Source organism: Triticum aestivum, chromosome 2D (assembly GCF_018294505.1).
Source record: "Triticum aestivum cultivar Chinese Spring chromosome 2D, IWGSC CS RefSeq v2.1, whole genome shotgun sequence".
NCBI lineage: Eukaryota > Viridiplantae > Streptophyta > Magnoliopsida > Poales > Poaceae > Triticum > Triticum aestivum.
Genome location: NC_057799.1, coordinates 19,240,376 through 19,261,684, shown reverse-complemented (window position 1 = coordinate 19,261,684; position 21,309 = coordinate 19,240,376). Strand labels below are relative to the sequence as shown.

Sequence of the window (21,309 nt, the reverse complement as noted above, 5' to 3'; positions counted from 1 at the left end):
GTCATTGACGGCCCCTTCCTCTATGTAGCAGCAGTGGGTGCACCCACACTCCGGGTTCTCCGGAAATATGTTGATGAGGGGGAGCGATGGCTGGCGACGGTGGTGTGCGAGCATGAAGTCGTTGGTGGAGGTGACATGGCGCCACGATTTGCGGACGGCGCGACAGCGGAGGACATCCTTGGACGACAGCCGCACGAGTGTCTCTGCCACGAGGATCGACTCGGGCAGGTCGTCGAGCATGGTGTCGCCGCTGCTGTCCGGCATGGTGCCGTTCAACTGAAAATACGGAATGCAAACCCTTAAAACAAGAAACAGTGCATCTAAAACGGTGAACAAGATCGAACAAAGTAATAAGACTCACCTCCGTCCACACTCCACAGGTACGCGCGCGGTGAGAGGTACTCCAGCTGAGTCTGGGGGCAGGTGAAAAGCCCCCCTTATAAAAGTGGCAGGTGAACAAGATGAGTATGTATCGGGAGAGTATGCGTTTTGGCTGGAGTAATGCTGGACTGCTGTGAACCAAACCACATTTTAACTGAGTGGGATAACGTTCTTCAAAATTCAAACTCAATCTAATGTTCAGGCAAAACAAGAAGAAAAATAATCTCCAAAATCAAGAGGTTTGGGTTTGAGAAGATACAAACATACATACAGGTTACATGGACATGTGTTTTGGACTTTGGTAGCGAGAGTGCTTTAGAGTTCTCGCCTTTGCACCGAATTTTCCTTTCCCGCTACTACGTAGATCTACTGACATTCGTGAAATGACTTGACAAATAACTCAGTGAGAAAATACTTAACGCTTGGAGGTCTTGCTAAAATCTTTCAAGACAAATACTTACCGCTTGGAGGTCTTGCTAAATCCGTGAGTGCCAAGAAATCACAATTCTAAGGTCATTATAAAATTTGAACACCTTCTCCGCCACGGCTCTAAGTTCTCAGTGGAGAATTGGGCAGAAAGCCCAATTTTAGCTTGACATGTGGTGTCGAGATAGGAAACTTTCTGAGTGTAATCAGAGATTATTTGTGATTGCGTGATCACCAAAAGCAAAGGTGGTTGACTATTGGCACCTGAACCAATGTGCCCCTACTTTTAGGAGAACCATTGGCCCAGACGAAAGATGTGTCCCTACTTTTAGAAGAACCATTGGCCCCAACGAAATGACCGACAGGCATGAGCTAAGCGTGGAACTAAGCTCAATTCTTCTGTCTGATAGGGAGGATGTCGTTTTATGGAAGTTAGAGCCGTCAGGCTTATTATCCATAGGCTCTATACCGGGAGATTTTTAGAGCGGCCCCTTGATGTGAGATGATGGGGATTTCGAAGTCTAAGATCCCGGAAAAAAAATCTTCCTATGACAAGTTTCTCGGAATCGAATCCCGAGGGAAGATCAAGTGTTGAAAAGTAAGGTGCCTGGGGATGGTAAATGTGTGTGCTGCAGTGAGAACAAAAATTGCAACCATATTTTTTTTGTTGCATTGTTGCGCGATTTGCTTGGAGTGTGATAAGACAAGTCACATGTGTATGTGGAACCGTGCTTCTTGGAATTTTAGCGCCTTATGCAAGGAACAAGGGGTCAGGATAAGATACTTGCTTGGTTGGGATTTTTGGTCATGGTTTGGTCTCGCTAGACGTCTCAAATAAGGAGTTGATGGATGGGCGAATGTTCAAATATATGACTAGCCTTTTGTATAAAAAAATTGTGTTCCTGTGGTTGTGGAAGTTGCGGGCAAGTCCAAGGAACCGACCATGCCTTGTGACCTACATCGACGGACTACGCCACCTGTCGTTGCTTACGGGATGCAGTGAGACAAGGAAACAATGGCTAGGGAGCCCCTTGTCATCGGTTGCCATTGCTATTTTATTCTATCTAGTTTTGTCCAAGACTAGGTTGTGTTGGCGCTACGTCGCCTTGCGCTCTTTTGGTCATGTATCGAACTTATTTAGTAGCTTGAACTTGGACAAGGCGATTCGGCTCCCAATCTCATCTTCTCCCTTGCATGAACAACAAATTCAAAAAAAATTACTAGAAATATTCAAAGACATCTGATCTTTTTATTGGGCATGGAAGATGTTTGAGTGTATGATGTTCGTGCCAAATTTCATCATGTTTGGACATCTGGGTAGCTCTCAGGAAAAAATTTCACGCACTTTCGGGCCGATTTTCTCTTTTTTGTCACAAGCTCCTCAGATGTCTGAACACGATGAAATTTGACCCGGGCATCATGCTCTCAAACTTTTTCCATGCCAAAAATGATATTTATGTTTTTTCTAGTTTTTTTTAAATTTAGTGTAACTCTGGAGTAGATAAGCCTTGGCTCCGTATTGAATATTCACTTGAACTTGTCCTTCTAGTAACTTAACTTGCGGGCTTCATTCTAAGGCCGGGCATATGCCTTCTATCAAAAAACAATTCTCAGACTATAAATCCAGTCATTTCCTTGAACTGTGCAAGTGCATTCTAATGTGTTTATTACACCCAAGTTTTTGTATTTTTTGAAACTTCAAAACACTTGGCTATAATATGTTATAATATTTTTGCTCTATAATAGCCAAATTCTCACATCCAAAATCCTTCTTATTACTGTTATAATATATAATATGTTTCTTATATCTTCATCCCTGACAGTAAATAGCGCTGTATAATTTGTATACACAAAACATCACGTCTTGCTAATTTCTTCTTAAGCTAACATCACTTTCCTGACTTGGTGATAAGGCAAGCCATACAACATTATTACCACTTTGGACTATTTTGCTCATGAAACTGAACGAAAAGCGAATTAATAGGGAAAATGGCAGTGTTACATAGATTGATTCCTCATGGTTCACATTTCACACCTTTTTTCAAAAGAAAATAAGGACCATATGGTGATATGGGAGGAACGGTACTGCAAAGATCAAACATGTTCAGTACTACCAGCACCAAGAACCTAAGAAAACGGCACAGCAGCCGTATGAAGAAAACAGCCCCCTAGGAGGCTAGGATATATGGATGTGGCTTGCTCTCACCATCTTCTTCTCGCACCTCCAAGCATGGAAGGGGGTAAATACTTTCCTGGAACAAATGTGAAGTAAGCCGGAGGCTATTTTTCCGGAGACACCAGATGAAATTGGAAATGATCGCCATGTATTCAGCATCTTGGCATTCCCCGCATCCTAAGAAGCCGGAAGTGACCCCCAAGTATTCAGCATCTTGGCAGTCCACGCTTCCTAAGAACCTTCCATCGACGTCACAGTGCAGCAGGCACCCAGGGAGCTGGATCAGAAGTTCACGATCGTTGACCATCACCACCCTGCGGTAGTTATATTCACTCGGTGAACCAGGCCGCGGCGGCAAGGAGTCAAGCTGCAGCGATGCTGCCACCGCCGACAAGTTAATCCGGAGCTTGAAAGCCCATACCTCGGCCTCGTAGTCCTGCGTCACTGAAAAATCCAAGAGGACTCCGTCGACGGTGCTGCACATGGCAAGCTCACCATCCATCTCTAGCAACCACACCCGAAAGCCCGACGACGCAGGACGATGCATCCACCGGAATGTCTCAGCCACCGTGTCGAACACCATTATTTCAGTGATGTCTTTGTGGTACCACCCCACCTCCCAGTGCAGGCTGCCACGATGGAGAACTGATGCATCACAGTACCAAGAGGGCATCCAACGTAGTAACACCTTATAAACAGACTTCGACTTGGAAAGGATTGAAAATGGTCCTTCGTAGATGCATCTTTGCTCATTGGATCCCAGCGTGAGGATGCAGTATTGCGCCCATCCTTTGGACACGAGCCAGTACAACACCCGGTATTCCTGGGACTGGTGGTGCCGGTAAAAGCCGGCTATGGCCGTGCCGGAGCAGCGCGGTGGAACCTGGGGCAGAGGAGCGCACTGGCGAGTTGTAGGGTTGCACACATAGAAGGCGTCTTCATAGGGGACGTTTGTGTTGGCGACGATGAGGAGGCCATCACAGGCGCCGTGGACCGTGGTCCCTTTCGCGGGGCGGGTGCGGAGGACCGGCCAGAGCTTGCGCTCGCCGTCGCGAAAGGCGACGTACCTACTGTTGACATCCTCCTCGTTCCTTTCGTAGCAGAGGTCGTCGGCGCTCTCCGGAATGATATTGATGAGAGGGAGGAGCAGCTGGCGACGGTGGTGATTGGCGAGGAATCCGGGAGCGGAGGTGGCACTGCGCCACGACTTGCGGACGGCCCGGCAGCGGAGGACATCTTTGGACGGCAGCCGCACGAGTATCTCTTCGACGAGGATCGACTCGGGCAGGTCGTCGAGCAGGGTGGCGCCGGCGCTGTCGGGCATGGCGCCGATCAACTGAAACGACGGCGCACAAACCATTAAACGGGAAAGCAGTAGGACTCTATCTACCTATGGTGAACAAGATCAAACAAAGTTTAGAAGACTCACCTCCTTTCGGATTCCACAGGCAGCAGGCAGGGCGATGGAGGTACACGGCAGGTGAACAGGCCACCCCTATATATATCGTCAGGGTGTGTGTTTCTTGGGGAGGTAAAGAGATGGGAGGAAGCCTAAAAGGTGTATTTACTGGAAGATAAATACGGCTTACTTTTTCCGAGGAGTAATACTTTTTAGCTGCATGCACAGCCTCAAACCACTGTGTGAACAGCTGTTAAGTGTGAACCAAACCTGGCTGGAGTAAGTTGGGGTAGAGAAAGGTGTGGCTGCTCCCGGGTGTAGATGCACCAGCATGAGCTGTAATGTAAATTCGAAAAAAATAGGAAAAAATCTGATTTTTTTTACATCAAACAAGAATTTTTTTTAGCTTCTTACAAAATTTCGTTAGCAAATAACATTTGAGGAGCCCTCACCAAAAAAATCACTGCTCAAAAGTGCAGAAAACTTCGAACACTGATTTTGTTATATTTGGTGAGGGTTCCTCGAATGTTATTTGTGGACAAAAAATTGCAAGAAGCTAAAACTTTTTTATCTTGTTTGATGTAAAAAAAAGATTTTCCTGATTTTGTTTTATATTTTTGCAGAATTTACTGTTCATTGTGGGTGTAGGTGCACCCGGGAGTAGAAAATCCACATTTCCGAACAGCTAAGATGGCTAAAGGTCTTCAAAATTCAAACTCATTCTAATGTTCAGACAAAACAATAAGAAAAATAATCTCCAAAACCAACAACTTTGAGTTTGACAAGATACACGAATACAGGTTCCATGAACAACCACTAGCTTGTGGATTTACATTAACTGTTGCTTGATAGTATCTGTCTGTTAACCCTCGCGACATTTCATTCACTGTCATTTCAATATGAATGAAAAAGATACGGCCGCCTCAAGCATGAACTGAACTAGAGTATTCAGTTCTGTTTTGGTAGTATATAAATTTAAACCGGAATGATGTATGTATTGTTTCAGAATGTAGCCACTCGCCACCGGGAAGCGAGGCCTCCCATAAGGATGATTTCTTGTCGAGCTCGTTCAAAAACCACCTGACAGGACGTGATAGATTGCTTCGGGTGAGTTCAACGAAATATACCATGCATGGGATAAGAACAGACGCAATGTCAGCTGGAGTTGAATCACCTTGTTCCGGACCACACTCTAATCTTGTGAATTGAAGGAAATCCATCTCCACAACCGAAGATTCACTTGGAGCAACAAGGGGGGAATCCAACTTTGTGCAAGCTTGAATCTTTTTTTAATGCGGAGTAGGATACAACTTTCAACACCCACATTCTTGCTGCCTTATCATCATCCCTCTCCGACCACAGCCCGCATTTCCTTGACTATGACAGAGGGCAGGAAGGCCTAGGAGCTTGAAATTCAAGAACTTTTGGGCATAAATGCCTAGGTTCGGTAAGGTGGTGCACAAAGCTTGGAACAAACACGTCGGCCATATGGAGCCTTACCAACTCATGTTTCATAAGCTCAAAAAGACGGCTCTACGTCTTGATATCGCATAGAATGACCGGCAACTTTCCGCCGAGGAGCATGATCTTGGGGCCAGGCTTAAAAGAAGGGTCATGTGATTAAGAGGTCTAGAAAGAGATAGTGCGTTAGGATGGCAAACTTGAGAGAGGGTGATGCGGACACGAAATTCATCCATCGTTGCATTAATGCAAGACGACTAGGAACCACATCCATAGGATCAAAAACGAGCATGGTTGGATAACTGAGCACGAGACCAAGGAATCCATTATACATGACCACTTCTCCAAATTCACGGGTAAGGGGGAAAAGAGCTACAAGGACCTTAATTGGGATGAGATAACCATTGAGCCCCAAGATTTGCATGAGCTTGAGGCTCCCATAACCGAGAAGGAAGTTTGAGAGGCTATCAACGAGATGCCAACTGACAAGGCATTCGGGCCGGATGGCTTCACCGGAATTTTCTTCAAGAAGTGTTGGAACATCATCAAATGCAACATCATGAGAGTTGTTCATCTCTTTGACTGCTTGAATACCACCAACCTCCATTGGCTCAGCTCTGTGAATGTTGCGCTTTTCCTCAACAAATATGGTGGGGCGGGGATCTCCGACTATAGGCCCATTAGTCTCATACACACAATTACAAAAATCATTGCCAAAGTATTATCCATCCAGTTAAGTCCTCACATGGATGAACTTGTCTCCAATGCCCAACACTAGTGTGGAAAACACTAGCGGCGGCGTTCGAAAAAAATACCTTCGTGGCGTTGGAGGCCCACGCCACCAATATGATGTCACTATTAACAAAACGCTGATGGCGTGCATCCCCCCCACGCCATCGGTATATTACATACTGGTGGCGTGGCACTGTTCACTCATGTCGCCACTATATTAAATAGCAATGGTGCGGGCATGAACCCACGCTACTATTATTCACTAATCTAGTCTTTCCCTAATAATAAAGCACGGATTGACTTCTTCTGGTTCACCGTCACAATACGCTTCTTTCCATGAATTTACGCTTTCAGTTTTTTCACCTATATTATTTTCTACATCCGAGGTGGTACTATTTTACCTGCGCATCCAACGGTTCGTTTTTGTCTCCACGTCCACGCTCGCTGCATTGGGCTGCTTTGACCTGGCCCATCCATGTGCAACTTCCCGGCCCGTCTATGCCGCAATCAATTGTGCTAGCCTACAGTTACGCTAGAGGAGGGTCTTTCTACAGTCAAAATAATCCTACCTTGCTCTTTTACATCTAATCTCGCCGGTTTATATAACTACGGCCTAGAGAATCAACAAGTGGCCGGAAATCGAGAAGGGAACGAAGGAAGGGAAAAGGAAATCAACAGGCCTGAAATCAAGAAGGGAACGAAGGAAGGGAAAAGGAAATCAACAAACGGCCATGAAAGGCAGAAACAGGGCGGCTCGGTGGTGCATAGGCAAGGTGGAGGCTGGCAGCAATGGCCAGAAGCACAACAGCGGCATGAGGGGGAGGCCATGGCGGAGTAGGACGGCGCCGGGTAGTGGTGCTGGACAGCAGGATGTGACGACCCATAGCCAACAGGATGTGACGACCCATAGCCAACAGGATGCGGCAGGTCGCAGACGATAGAGGGGGGATCAGAGATGAGTGGGGGAGAGAGGCGTGCGGCTGCGGAGCTCACTCACCTCGCCGGTGTGAACCCCGCTGGGCGACGGCGAGCAAGGGGAGGCGCAGGAGACTGAGGGCGCACGCAGGCGAGGAGGACCATGGTAGGAGAAGGGGGCGAGACAAACTGCGGAGGAGATGGGGCTCGCCGACGGAAGCACAGGGCAGGTCGTAGGCTGGATGGAGAGATTAATCGGATGGAGAAGAGGCCGCGCGATGACCATCTTGTAGATTAGATAAGGCACGCACTTGCCGATGGCCTACTGCTTTTTCTTATCGATTAAAAGCTGGATGGACTACTATTACTTGGCTGCTATTTGTTTGTACGACTAAGGCTTAATGTTCAGAGAGTGGCGTTTTGGCACATGGAAGCGCGTGCTCCTAATTTTTAAAATGTGTTTTAATCATATTTTGAAATGTCAAAAAATTTCAAACAAAAACTTGGCACGTACATCTCGATGTTGTACATGCTCATAAAGTCGTTTTGCGGAAAACCGATAACTTATGTGTCGCATGTGAAAAAGACAAAATCCGGTGTTAAAAATTGTTTTTCACAAGACATCCTTTTATCTTTTTTACACAAGCCACAAAAATATCGGTTTTCTCCGAAACTTGACGTGCACATATATAATATCGAGATGTATGCGCCAAATTTTTGTTTGGAATTTTTTCACGCTTTGAAATATTTTTTCGCGTGCAGGAGCACGCGCTCCCAGGAGCACCAACGGATTTTCGTTAATGTTCATGCCTATCATATCTTACAAATGCATTAGTAGTTACAGTAATTAAAATACGTTTCACTGGAATATTAGAAAGAAATATTTCTTAAAGGAAACGATATTTGGAGCTCTCTTGTGAACTAGCTGGTCATCAATACATTCCTCCGCTCTAGATGTTACCGGTGCCGTTGGTGAGATATAGAGGAGAGAGGGATGGATGAAGAGTTGAGAGAGTACGACAACGGTCCATGTTGCACGAACTGGGTGAAGGAGGGGCCGCGTCCTATTTCGCCCCCATCGTCGGCTAGAAAGAGAGGGAGAGAGGCATGTGGTGATGGCTACGACTACCATTTCCTTGGTCCTTCATGTGGCTACCCCCCTTCGTTGTACCAACTCTCCTGCAGCTCTGCGTGCCTCAATCCGGGTCCTCCTTGAGCCCTGATGATGGTTTCAAGGGAAGTTGTTGCGTTGGCGCAATCGGTGCGCTCCTATTGCTGACGACAGCGTATGAACAAAAGAGCACCAAACATTGTAAACTCTTTACTGTCTAACCGGTCATCTTATATTCAAAGTGGGCAAGTATAAAATATGAATTCATGATAAGACGAGGAAGAATCTAACGGATTGAGAGATATAGCTCAGTATTTCACCACAGCAGATAAACTCTCAAATATCACGTGAACTCTGATATTTATTTTATAACCGTTGCAACAAACGGGCTCTTTTGCTAGAACACTTCTGCCAATAATGTGCACGCGGGTAATCAGGGCCTAAAATGGATGTTGCTATATCAGTTCCATTTATTCACCAAGAGACAGATATGCAGATAGCAGGACCCCGGTTATGTAATATGCAAGACATAGAAGGGACCCAGTTTCATAACAGCTCCAAAAACCTGTTGGGGCGGCCGATTATTTTTTGTCAAGCAAGTGCTACAAAATTATATTTCATTTTCTGCTTTGAAATTGCATCGTTGCATCCTGATGAGTAACTTTAGTGATTTGGCTTTGCATAGATTTATACAAAGATTTGCTCACATTGAGCATCATGTGAGTGGTAATTATGCATTTGAATTTTGAAAGGAAGTTCTTTTCTTGGAAAGCAAAGGTAGTAGAGTTTGATCCAAACCCAATGATTTTTTTCCTCAATTGCTTGTGCAAATATATGGAAGTGGCATACACTTGATCGGTAATATGGTGAAAACTTTATGGGACAATGTCACATGTATATCTAAATCGTATCATTTTCTATTTTTTAAGGATCCGCATTGCATGCCAGCAGTTTCACACCAAAGTAAAGACAAGGGAGGCAGAAGCGGATTGTGCACAACGAGGTAAACTATTGAGTAACACAAACTCTCAATTTTTATTATAATATCCATTGCAACACAAGGGATCTTTTTGCGTGCATAATTTTCATGAACAATAGATGTATTTTGCACATAATTGAATATATATAAACTTTTCTTCCGTTGCAACGCACGGGCATTTGTGCTAGTATATCTAAATAGGAGCACCCAACTACAAAGAATTGTCTAGCTTCTCTTTAAGTCACATCACCCTAATTAATTCTAGCCATCGATCAAGACATGCATTATTGATAGCCATCCGATTCTAAGGCAACCTCCCTCTATTACCTCGACACAAATCACCGACACGATTCAGCGCCTGTTCTCCTTCTGGGCTTCTCGAGTCGTGCAACCAATAATTTGGAAGCTGTTTCAAATTGGAAGCCCGAACGAACAGATGCCTTATCTGATTCCCCTCCCCTCGCACCAAGGCAATTCAACGCCGCTGCCTCTTGATTGTAGGCACGTTGGAGCTTGCGTTGGATCTGCATAATTTCCATGGAAGGAGTGATCGATGCGGCAATCTCCGTGAAGCCAAATCATCCTGTGTGCATGCCAATGATCTGCTCCCGGCCTTCCTCGCACCGTCCGTCTCAGACGCGTCGATCTGCTCCGGGACTTCCTCGCACTGGCGTCCTCATACCCACCACACGCGGGTATCGCCGCCGCGGTCCTGATCCCAGTGGCACGCAATGGCGGACCTTAGTTGGAGCCAGCAGGGGCCATGCCCCCCTCAGCCTCACTACAAAACCTGAAGAAATTTTTTGGGGTTTGTTTAGATTAGAATTTTTTAGCGTTTTCCCCCCAAACAACCATATTTGCTTCCTCGCTGCCCTGAACATCCTGTGTAGCTCCGCCACTGGTGGCACGCTCAACTCTGGGCGTCCTCACAGCAGCAACTTCAGACTGTCTGATGCAGCCATCCCCACACAGCCCAGTGACACGTTCCTCTGCTCGAGAATCTCGTCACAGCAATGGCCTCGGACACACCGGACGCAGCCATCCTTGCCGCTGCCCCGGTTCTAGCGAGAAGAGTTCGGAAAGGATAAGCTGGCTCCCCCCACCACCACCCCCTGCATCTTCGCCGTCACTATTAACGCCGCAAGCCCAACCTGAAGAAGAGCGTGAGCATCTCTTCTCCTCATGATTGGCTCGGCCATCACATCATGCACTTATTAGTTGTTGTAGTTTTGGGTTTCTGGTGGTGTGCTTAGGCTGATGAATCTTCTTTCATTTTAGTGAGATTTCTATGTCCTCGAAAGCTTCGATCGAGATCAGTATCGATGGTGAGCTCGAGCGTCCGATCCGTTCCGGTTTACTTGCCTCGTGATTTGCTTGATTTGGTGTGTTGATGTCGTATTATTATGTTTCTTGGCGCTTGCTGGTAGTTGTAAGGTGCTTGCTACCTTCAACTGGGCGAGGACAGTGACCTACAAACTACAGCAACAACGCTTCTACAGTTGAAGGCCATGTACTCCTGTCCTTCAGTAGTTTTTTCCATGTGCTACCTTACATGCTATAGGTACACAATGTTTCCATCCATTGCTACTTCTGCATCTTTGTGTGCTTTATTAATATCTAAATTTAATTTTTCTCGACTAATCATTGCCGGTCCCAGATGCTCATGTTCCCATGTGTTGTTTCTTGAGAGGATGTTGTTCTTCGGATAAGAAAGGGTGTGACAAACTGACAATGAATTAGTGCTTCTTCATGTGCAACCTAATCATGTACTTCCCAAATTCATATATAACTATCTTGATGGTTTGGTAAGTACGAGCCCCATCTTATTCTTTATTTCAGTTTCTTTCAAGAATCAAGACTACAAGGACAACCCAGGTTAGTAATAAACAATTGAGTTTCAGTTCCTTAAAAAAAATGTAGTTGTGTTTCAGTTCTGTAAGCCCCAACTTATTCTTTATTTCAGTTTCTTTTAGGAATCAAGACTGCCAAGGACAACCCAGCTGGTTAGTACACCCCCCTCCCAAAATAAGTGACTCAACTTTGTACTAACTTTAGTATATAAAGTTAATACAAAGTCGAGTTACTTATTTTGGGACGGAGGGAGTAATAAATAATTGTGTTTCAGTTCCTTTTAAAAAATGTAGTTGTGTTTCAGTTCTGTAAGTATAAAGTGCATGCTTTATATTGTCACTAAACTCATCAATTAAAAAGATGCATGATGTATAGTTCTGTCCCTCCCCTGATCTTTACTCTTTTCTCTAGAAGTTCTCTTCTTTTGATCCTTGCCGCTCTGATTGCTCTGTATAAAATGCTACCTGCTTATGAAATGAAAAGAGCACTTGCTGCGTATTTACACCATACAGCTACAATCCTTTTTGAAATTATTGCTTTGGTTGGAACAGAAAAGATAAAAACATCCGAAGTAGGGAATTTGGTATGCTAGCACTGGTAGAAAAAAGGCCTTTAGTCCCGGTTCGCAAAGGCCTTTAGTCCCGGCTGTGCAACCGGGACTAAATATGCGCGACTAAAGATCCCCCTCCCTTTAGTCGCGCCTCTTACGAACCGCGACTAAAGGCTTTAGTCCCGGTTCTCGTGGCTAACCGGGACTAAAGGCCCGTCCTTTAGTCCCGGTTCTCGTGGCTAACCGGGACTAAAGGCCTCCTCCGCAGGTTTAAACCTGGTTTTTTTGCGAATTTTTTTTATTTTCAAATTTCTGAATTATTTTAACCTCTAATCTCTAATCACCACCCCTCATCACTGCTCAATTTATCCTCTAATCTCTAATCACCCCTCATCATTCCAAATCATCTAACTTTTCGGACGGTCACCCATCCTCTCACTACTCCAGCCTGAGCACGCTTAACTTCCGGGTTCTATTCTCCCTCGTTTCCAAGTCTGCACTTGTTGTTTTCCTGACAATAGTAGGATGTCAATTCTATTAACCCTCAGGAATTTAGCTTGAGCATGAAGTGACACATTTCACTGTTTAAGTTTGAAATATTGTTTTAAAAAACAATAATTATTTAGTAACACTAATATTTCTGGAATAATTAGTTTGACCATTGTTTGACCACTGTTTGACCACAGTTTGACCAGATTTGACCAAAATTTAAAAAAAACTGAAATAATTATTTAGTAACACTAATATTCTAGAATAATTAGTTTGACCATTGTTTGACCACAATTTGACCACAATTTGAATTTTTTTGATTTTGCCTCTCCAGATCTTAAAAGCCCCGTATCTTTTTTTCTGTTAGGTTTTTGAGGATTTTGAAAATGTTTAACGGGGTTCCCCCGTTAAATTCGGATGTAACTTTTCGAGTAGATGATTTTTCATATAAAAAACTTTTTCATACGAGTTCGTATGCAAAAGTTATGCCCATTTTAAGAAATTCCAGAGAGATTTTGCAAATAAAGTCGAAATTCATATTTGTTAATTTTCCCAACAACTAGACCACATATCACATGAGAAACTTATTTTATTTTATTTTTTGACATTTCCATCATTTTCTTTTGGTTTTTCTAAAACTGAAAAGGCGGTCCAGGGGGGGGGGGAGTTTGATGGGCCCTTTAGTACCGGTTAGTCTGGCCAACCGCGACTAAAGGACTAACCCACTACAAGAGATCAGACCTACTATGACGAGCTAAAAAATGTCATGTAATAGCTAAAAACGTCACAAAATACTCACATGTGACATTTTTCACGCGTCACCAGCATCGTCACGGAATCCCCGTCACAGATTATTCCTTGTGACGCGGCGCACAAAAAAGTCACCGGATATGGGACCTTCGGTGACGTAGTTGTCGTCACTAGATATTTGGCGGGCTAATGCTCACTGGGTTTCCAAATGGGCTAAGCCCAATAATTCAGCTTATTTTCTATTTGTGTATCTAATTTTTTGATGGGCCATAGCCAATTTGCAACCCAATAGTGGCTAATCGAGCCCACCCATTTTTATGGAGACGTTGTCATTTCCTACTAGCCTTTTTAAGAACTATTTTATTTGTAATTTTTTCCTCTATTTTTATTTTTGTTTGGTCTGGTTCAAAATGTATTGTGGGGTTGTGGTATTTTTAAGCCCATCTTTCCATTGACCATTTTTCACAACACATTACAAGCCAGGGTCTCTAAAATAGCATGCATATTACACATCACACTTACATGCCCCATCCAAAATAACCCAAGCTACATAATCATCCAATACAACATCTTTTAATTTTGGGTGACATCAATAGAGACTTTGTTGGTGTGACTCTTAGCAAACACCTTCATCAAAACTTGGAGCCTTTGTTGGATGCCTCTTCTCTTCTTGAAGGCGACTAGAGTTGTTCTGATCTTCCTTTGTCCATATCAACTTCTTGAAAAATGACTTCTGAATTAGCCTATTTGAAACAAAGACATAAATATAGCAGTATGAATTGAGTTACAGAAAACCATCCACCTTTACAACAAAGAACAACATGCATGTTATAACTCGGAGCTGTAGGTTGGAATCAAAAAAAACAAGACATGTTAGTACTTCCCTAATAAGTGATATGATAAGAACTAAACATGTTTTTGTGAGCATAAAAAGTAATATGAGATATAAGATTGGAACAAACACTTATCAATACATCATAAAGTAATAGAATAGAACTATTGAAATTAAGAGGACACACGTAAATAATAGCTCAACTGAATGTTTGAAATCCCGAGAGAAACAAATTTGCATTTGTAGTAGGCACTCCTTCACAAATTAAAATGGCGCAAAAAGGGGAATATTCGACAAAAAGCATGAACAACTTTAGCATAGCTCAACTATTGTCCATGGGACACAATGAATTATTAGTTTGACGGGGACACATTGACTGGAAGTGTGATCAATAAGACACTTCCATCTGAAAATAAATTACTTACAATTATGCTATGGTCATAGGCCGAATAAAAAGCGCGTCTAGACTTTGATCTTTAGTTGTAGTATCTGCTTGCTTGGATAGTAATCTCCATTAACATATAGTCAGTAACACTTCAGATTTCCACAAATGAGTTTAGTAAGTTAGTTCTCCATTAGTAATTTGCCAAAATCATGTCGAATTTCTCATAAAAGTCCCACTGCAGTTCAACAGCAATTCACTTGCGAATCTATTCACACTCCCTCAACAATAACAACAATACTGTGGGAGCATCAGCATAATGAAAATATTTTACTGCAGCTAACTATTTAATTACTAACTCATTTCACATGTACTATCTAGGTTCTCATAATAATTTATCTAAAAGATAAATCGGAACAGGTACAATTCAGTTTACAATTTTCAACTTAGTAACATGTATAAACTAGCTTCCATACTATCTAACCTAGCAAATACTGGGGGAGTACTATGTAAGCATCTCACGATTGACCAATAAGAAATCACTAACATGGAGTAACATAACAAAACTGATATCTGAAACAATCTCCGCACGAAGTGGTTCATCTAAACTGGGAGCAGAGAGTTTAGCGTTGTACAGATGTTAGTTAACATAGGTTGCTGGTCGAGCTTCACGGTCCACCTGCGGAACTCCCCCTTGCCCCTGTGGTCTATGATCCATGTCAATCTGATGGACATAACCCAAAAAGAAGAAAAACAGAGGGTCAACGCGATGTACTGCAGAAGGTCAGACAACTATGGCCCGACTCATTAGTTAATCATCTTACTCTGTGGCGGTAGTCCCTAACGAAGGAGATGAGGTGGGTGTCATAGGCTAATCCGGTGTTCCGCTCAAGGAAGCCATGCCAGTACCCACATCACCATGACTCCTCCTCTCCCTCATTTGCTCCGATGGAATTGAGAAGTGTATGGACGAGTGGAACCACCGAGTGAGAGTTCAGTCCTTTCAATCACACGAGATGGATCGGAGACGCACGGATGCAGGCACTCACACTGAGAACTCACGTCACGCACACAGGTCGGGCCACCGCCGCGCGACCAGGCTGGTCCGGCCGCGGCGCACGCTGGGTCCACCGCTGCGCGCCATGGAGAGCCCCGACGCCACTGGCAGCTTCCGCGGAAGGGGGCCCTCAAGGTACCCTACGGGAGAGGGCGGAGAGCAGCTACTCCTGCTGCCGTCGTCGCGCTTGGTTTCCTCCGATCTATCGCCGCCGCCACACGAGCGAAAGAAAACGAGATCAGATAGATAGGGTTTCGCTCTGGGAGGAGAAGGTGGAGGAGAAGGTGGACGAAGGAAAAAAAGGTCGCTGCTTATATGCCCAGTTGAGCTAGCTTCAGGCCTTCGCCCACGTATAGAAAATTAAGGAAAGAACGTTTTGCTGGGCTTGCTGCGCTATGGGCTATATGGACCTATGGTACGCCCGTCACATACGAAGTTACGAACAGCTGCTGCTCAAAAAGAAAAAAAGTTAGAACAGCTGCTAGCGGGAACTGAACCGTGCCATGCCGTGCCTGGCGCTAGCTAGAACAGAGGAACCGATCGATATAGTCCACGACCATATAATTTTATTTTTTTGCGGGTTCCTTATATATATTTTAGCACAACTTACATTAGTACTCTCTAAACTCTAGCCTATTAGCAACGTCGTTAGAGGGAGACCATAATGGTCCCGGGGTTCAAACTCCCTCTACCAAACTTTTTCTTGTTAACTTATAAAATATTTTTATTTTTATTTTTGTGATAGAACGAACTAACATCAACTCACGAATGCATGGATCAAGTTTTTTCTTACCTGGCCACTGTGTCTTCATATTAGATGGAACAAAATAAGGTTTTCCCCGGGCAATGGAACAAAATAATTACAATGCTCAGTTGACTGTGAAAAAAACAGTATGGTGGGTCCTAGTGCCAACAATGGTATGCGGGTCCTACCTCTCAATAACCAGTGAAGCAACTATGGCGGGAACCACTGGAACACATTACATGACAAAAAAAAGTATCATTGCACACATTCGTAATATTCCGTGACTCTAGTTGATTCGTCGGGGAAATTACTAACCCGCCATAGAAATTGGCAGACCGGTGGCACTCAACCGCCGAGGCGATTTTGTGACGTTAACCGTCACCGATTCATGGTGGTCGGTGACGCCACCTACAAAACATCACACATTAGGTATTTGTGTGACGTTGTCCACCACCGTCACGAGGATTTTCGTCACAGTATCTCAATTCTCTTGTAGTGACCTTTAGTCCCGGTTGGTCTGGCCAACCGCGACTAAAGGACTAACCTTTAGTCCCGGTTGGTCTGGCCAACCGCGACTAAAGGACTAACCTTTAGTCCCGGTTGGTCTGGCCAACCGCGACTAAAGGCCTTCGGGCCAGCCTGAGGACCTTTAGTCCCGGTTGGCCAGGCCAACCGGGACTAAAGCCCCTCCCGTCCGCGCAGCTGTCGACCGAGCGCGCTGGGCCCAGGTAGTTGGTCGCGGGTCTCCTCCCGAACCGCGACTAAAGACCCCTTTGGTCGCGGTTCGATTATTTTGGGGACTAATGGGGGCGTATGGAAGCCTCTTTTTCTACTAGTGTAGGCACAACCTACAGCAACAAGACTTCCAGAAATTGTTCTCATTATCATGCTATAATAAATATTTGCTTACAATATTCCTTGATACCTTTTGATGTTTATAACATATATATCTCAGCTTTAGCTCATGTCTCACTTGATGATATGATATCTAAGTTTTAGGTGCTCTTTATCGGTACAATCATATGGGCACCATAATTTATTAATCTCTTCATATTTTTATGTTTTTTTTCCTGTGTTACAAGACTTGGATGAGTACGACATCGTTGTGCTGCCCACTAACCTATTGTATGGTGCTGAGTACGGATAGTATCGTTGCTGATAGTACGCCGTCTGTGACTTGGTGACATACTCAGAGCAGGTTGCGGGGGACCCATAGTGGATCCGGGTGTAGTGCGCCTAGTAGTCGGGGTGGTAGAGCACACTGCAAGCGGAGCCCCAGTTTGAGTGGGCCGGACCCATGAAGTCAATGACGGGATTGGAGGTGTTGACATAGATCTGCCCAAAAATGACAAGCATGGCAAAGTTGCCTCCCCCCCCTATTGGAGGATTCGATGGTGTTGATGAAGATGACGCCATAGGTGAATTTGATGTCTCTTCCATAGATCCGATCCAATATCATGAAGGTCCCCATAGGCGCCAACAGTCGATGACGTTTGGTAAAGTAAACAAACATCATCACACTTACATACTTGGATTTTTATTACAGTGGGATGTAACCTCTAATTCTCGGACAAACACGGGGTAAAGATTTTACCCAGGTCCATGTACTTGCAATGCAAGTAAGAACCCTATTCCTGCTTGTATGGAATTATATACATGAATATTATATTAGCGAGTACAAGGTGTTTGTCCAACGTCTTCACTGAGGTTGCTGGGTTGCATGGTGGTCGATCGCCGAGATTTCTTACATCAAATTTATTATAGGATAAAAATAGGACTTCAATTCCATATCTCGGTAGTCAAATTAGAAGTCCTCCATCCTCTCCCAAGTCCCATGATCTTTATATCCAGTTCTGGTCGCTTCGCCTCCTACTTGTCTTTGCTTTGGCGAACTTAGGCTCCTCCTGTTTCGGTGGATGAACACTTCCCTTTGTACGATTCTAGCGGGTGGCCCTTCGAGGATGATGGTTACTTCCCTGGCGATGGGTTCCTCAAGGAGTCCAAGTGTGGTCCTGGACAACCTGACCAGGGCATGCGTGGAACTCCTGTACAACACGCTTGTAGTAATATGAGTATCAATTCACTTGAGATTTTATGAACATGACTATAATTTCATTTCATACTAAGTTGTGCATTTTTTCTTCAAAATATTAAGGATTAGTAGAGGTCTCTTCACCATCATTTGTATTAGATTTTGCCTTCTTGATCTTCCTCTTGGGAGCTTGTAGGTTCTTAGGATCAAAGGTATCCTTTGTGCTTAGTCTTCTTGAAAAAACTAGATCTTTCGCCACATGATTGATCAACTTTTGAATGAATGGAGCAACTGGAGCACTTTTCTCTTGATCATATGCAACACCATTTATCCTTTGAAAGACGTAAAATATAATGCAGAAAAATCTTGGATTTTAGTTTGTCTCCGGCACTAGGGGTCTAGAGTAATTGTTAAAACATAATTTGGTGTAAAGTAGCATCGGTGGAAAACTTAGTTTCACAACACAAAAAGCATTTGATATTTTTATTGTCGTACTTTTGCTCTCGATGTACAGTCTCATGATCTGGATTCTCGTTTGCATGGATCTTGGGCACCTTCATTTGAAGTGAAGATGAGGATGAAGAGAAGCAACACATCGCCATGGATATTCATTTGATGTGCCACACATATTAACATGCTTCACCCAACATAGTAGTGAATGATACTTGTAATCAGGTTTGGTGACACGGTTTAGGAGACCACTATGGGTGGCATGACTGTGGTTACAAGCATACTATTAATTTTACAACTGCCACTAAAAAATCATTAATTTTACAACTGGAGATGAACTATTTGGTAAGTTTCATGGGATAAGTGGGCCACCACTTGCATCCCTAAATGTTATCCGTCTATCCTTGTTCAGTTTTCCTATTTGTCTTCCTTAATTCGATACTCTCTTTATCACCACTATTTTTTGTGGATGGGAACTACCGAACAGAGTTTCAATAAAGGAGACGTGTGGGATTTCCTAGAATTTAGATTTTCTAATGTTGTATGAAATCTACAGAAACTATGTGGCAAGTCATGAGTTGTGGTCGTCGACAATTAAACTGTATTTCGATGGAAACCAGACTTATTCCGCGACAACCCGTATATGCATCGAATATGAAAATGGTAAGAACAACCAAGGACAAATGCGTAGTTCTCTTTCATAGAATATATCAAGAATATAACATTCCAAATTAGATCATACATTCCAATATTACAAAAATGATAAACGCCCAATGGATGTATATCTAAGATTTTTCATGATATGCCACACACTCCTGCATTATTTGAAAGTAAAGAAGACTTCACCGATCTTCATATTACAACTTGCAAGTACTACTATCCATAATGGAAGACACATATTTTATTTAGGCGAGATTGCTGGCTCGCATTTCCAGCTGAAGTCGCACGTGTTTATTCTTCATGTCTTAAACCTATAAAAACAGATAAATAAATCACTAGCTGACCACATAGTAAGTAATCAAACAAGACAATATGAATTTTACAACACCAAGATGAACTAACTTATTCTTTTGCCTAGAGACAACACTAATAGCGACTACAAATATTTAATAATTAGTTTGACTAGATCAATCTTTTATTTATGTACATCCAATAAATATTAATCACTTTTTCATGTGAAAGATATAGAATATATTTTGATCTAGACCTTTTTCTTCACATCAATAGATATGATTCCATCATATATAGATGTATGAACTTAATTACATGAATACGATTACCAAACTTCACAGAACTTCATATGTAAGACAATTACTCTTTATTTCAAAGATTAAGTATACTTACGGCCGGCGATGGTGTGTAGAATGCATGGATATCAATTTTTCTGTAGTTCTCACTGTTTGGGTTGCTCTGTGGCTGGACTTCTGTGAAGTTTACGGTACCACGCGCCATCGACAGTTTTCCTGTCCCTCCCACGATAGCCCACTCACCATTTGCACCACTAATTGCCCCCATCACTTGTAATGTAGACCCACCAAAGCTGTAAACGGTGTATCTATAATTAGAAAAAGTGAACCTCAAACAAATAAAACTTATATTCATATGTTTAATCTGCAAATGGTACATGCATGGTTAAACCTGCATGGATATACCTGGAGTCCTCAAAGACCATGCTGAAAGGAACAAACCAAGCAAAGCCATTGGCCTGGCTTTGGGTAGCCTGGATATGCATTCCCTTTGCCCGAGCAATGATACTTGCAGTGGAATTAGCGGTGGCATGCATAGTCCAGTCATTAACTGCTATCACCCCAAACGAGTTAGGAAAGCCGGGACTGAGAATTACTTCTTGGTTGCGGGCTGCTCCAGCGAATACTTGGTGCAGGTACAAAGATATATTGAGCTCTTCCTCACAACTACTCTTACACTTCCCTACGTAAGGATTTAAGATAGGAGGGGTGGCGCCCATGGCTATGGCCAAATTTGAGAAGACAAGGAAAACCACGACATGGCTAGCACCGGCCATCACTAGGATTCTTGGACTTGCAGAGAGGACGAGGATATGTCTAGTAGTTCAGGTATGAGTTTTGGTACTGCGATATGAATGGAAGAGACAACATATTTATAGAGTTAGTTTTCGACTCTGCCGTAAAAAAATCACTTTCCTTTACTGAATGGAAGAGACAAACCATGCATCAGTCTAGTAGATCACGGGTATACAAGGGCAGTAATGCGTATGAGGCAAAACTTGGTGTGAAAAGGGAAGACTTTGGTCGTCGGTCTTGGCACCACTTGTTCTGTGTGTCCCGCAAAAAATAACAGTACCCTGCCTCGTATCGCTCCCTCCAGGGCGATTAGAGGGCCAACCCCTGTGCCCCGGCTGCCGCATCCTCCCCCCCTCTCCTCCAGCTCGTCGTCCCCAGAGACGTGCGCCGGCTAAGCCCGGGCGCCGCCGGTGATGGGGACGGCGGGGATCTAGGCTGTAGCCCCGCGGTCTGGAAGTACCGGCGGCGCGAGATAGCCCTTCGGTCTTCGTCTTTCCCCGCGGTTCGGTGCTGCTCCAGCGGCTTCGTGGGGAGGGCGAATCAGGAGGG

General features: G+C 43.9%; 1 protein-coding gene across 1 annotated transcript; it reads right to left on the bottom strand.

Annotated features, from left to right (window-relative positions):
• Positions 1-19,393: 19,393 nt before the first annotated feature.
• LOC123048368 (dirigent protein 1-like) lies at positions 19,394-20,794 on the bottom strand. The gene is made up of 3 exons (XM_044471484.1): positions 20,371-20,794; positions 20,063-20,258; positions 19,394-19,689 (listed from the first exon to the last, which is right to left on the bottom strand). Exons 1-3 carry the CDS (start codon positions 20,739-20,741, stop codon positions 19,684-19,686), a joined length of 573 nt encoding a protein of 190 aa, XP_044327419.1. The 5' UTR covers positions 20,742-20,794; the 3' UTR covers positions 19,394-19,683.
• Positions 20,795-21,309: the final 515 nt, after the last annotated feature.

Bases quoted from the DNA above. Each gene is read 5' to 3' on its own strand.
- LOC123048368 (XM_044471484.1), bottom strand. From the start codon at position 20,741: ATGGCCGGTGCTAGCCATGTCGTGGTTTTCCTTGTCTTCTCAAATTTG. The intron at 20,259-20,370 runs GTATATCCATGC...CACCGTTTACAG, and splicing joins ATGGTCTTTGAGGACTCCAG to CTTTGGTGGGTCTACATTAC.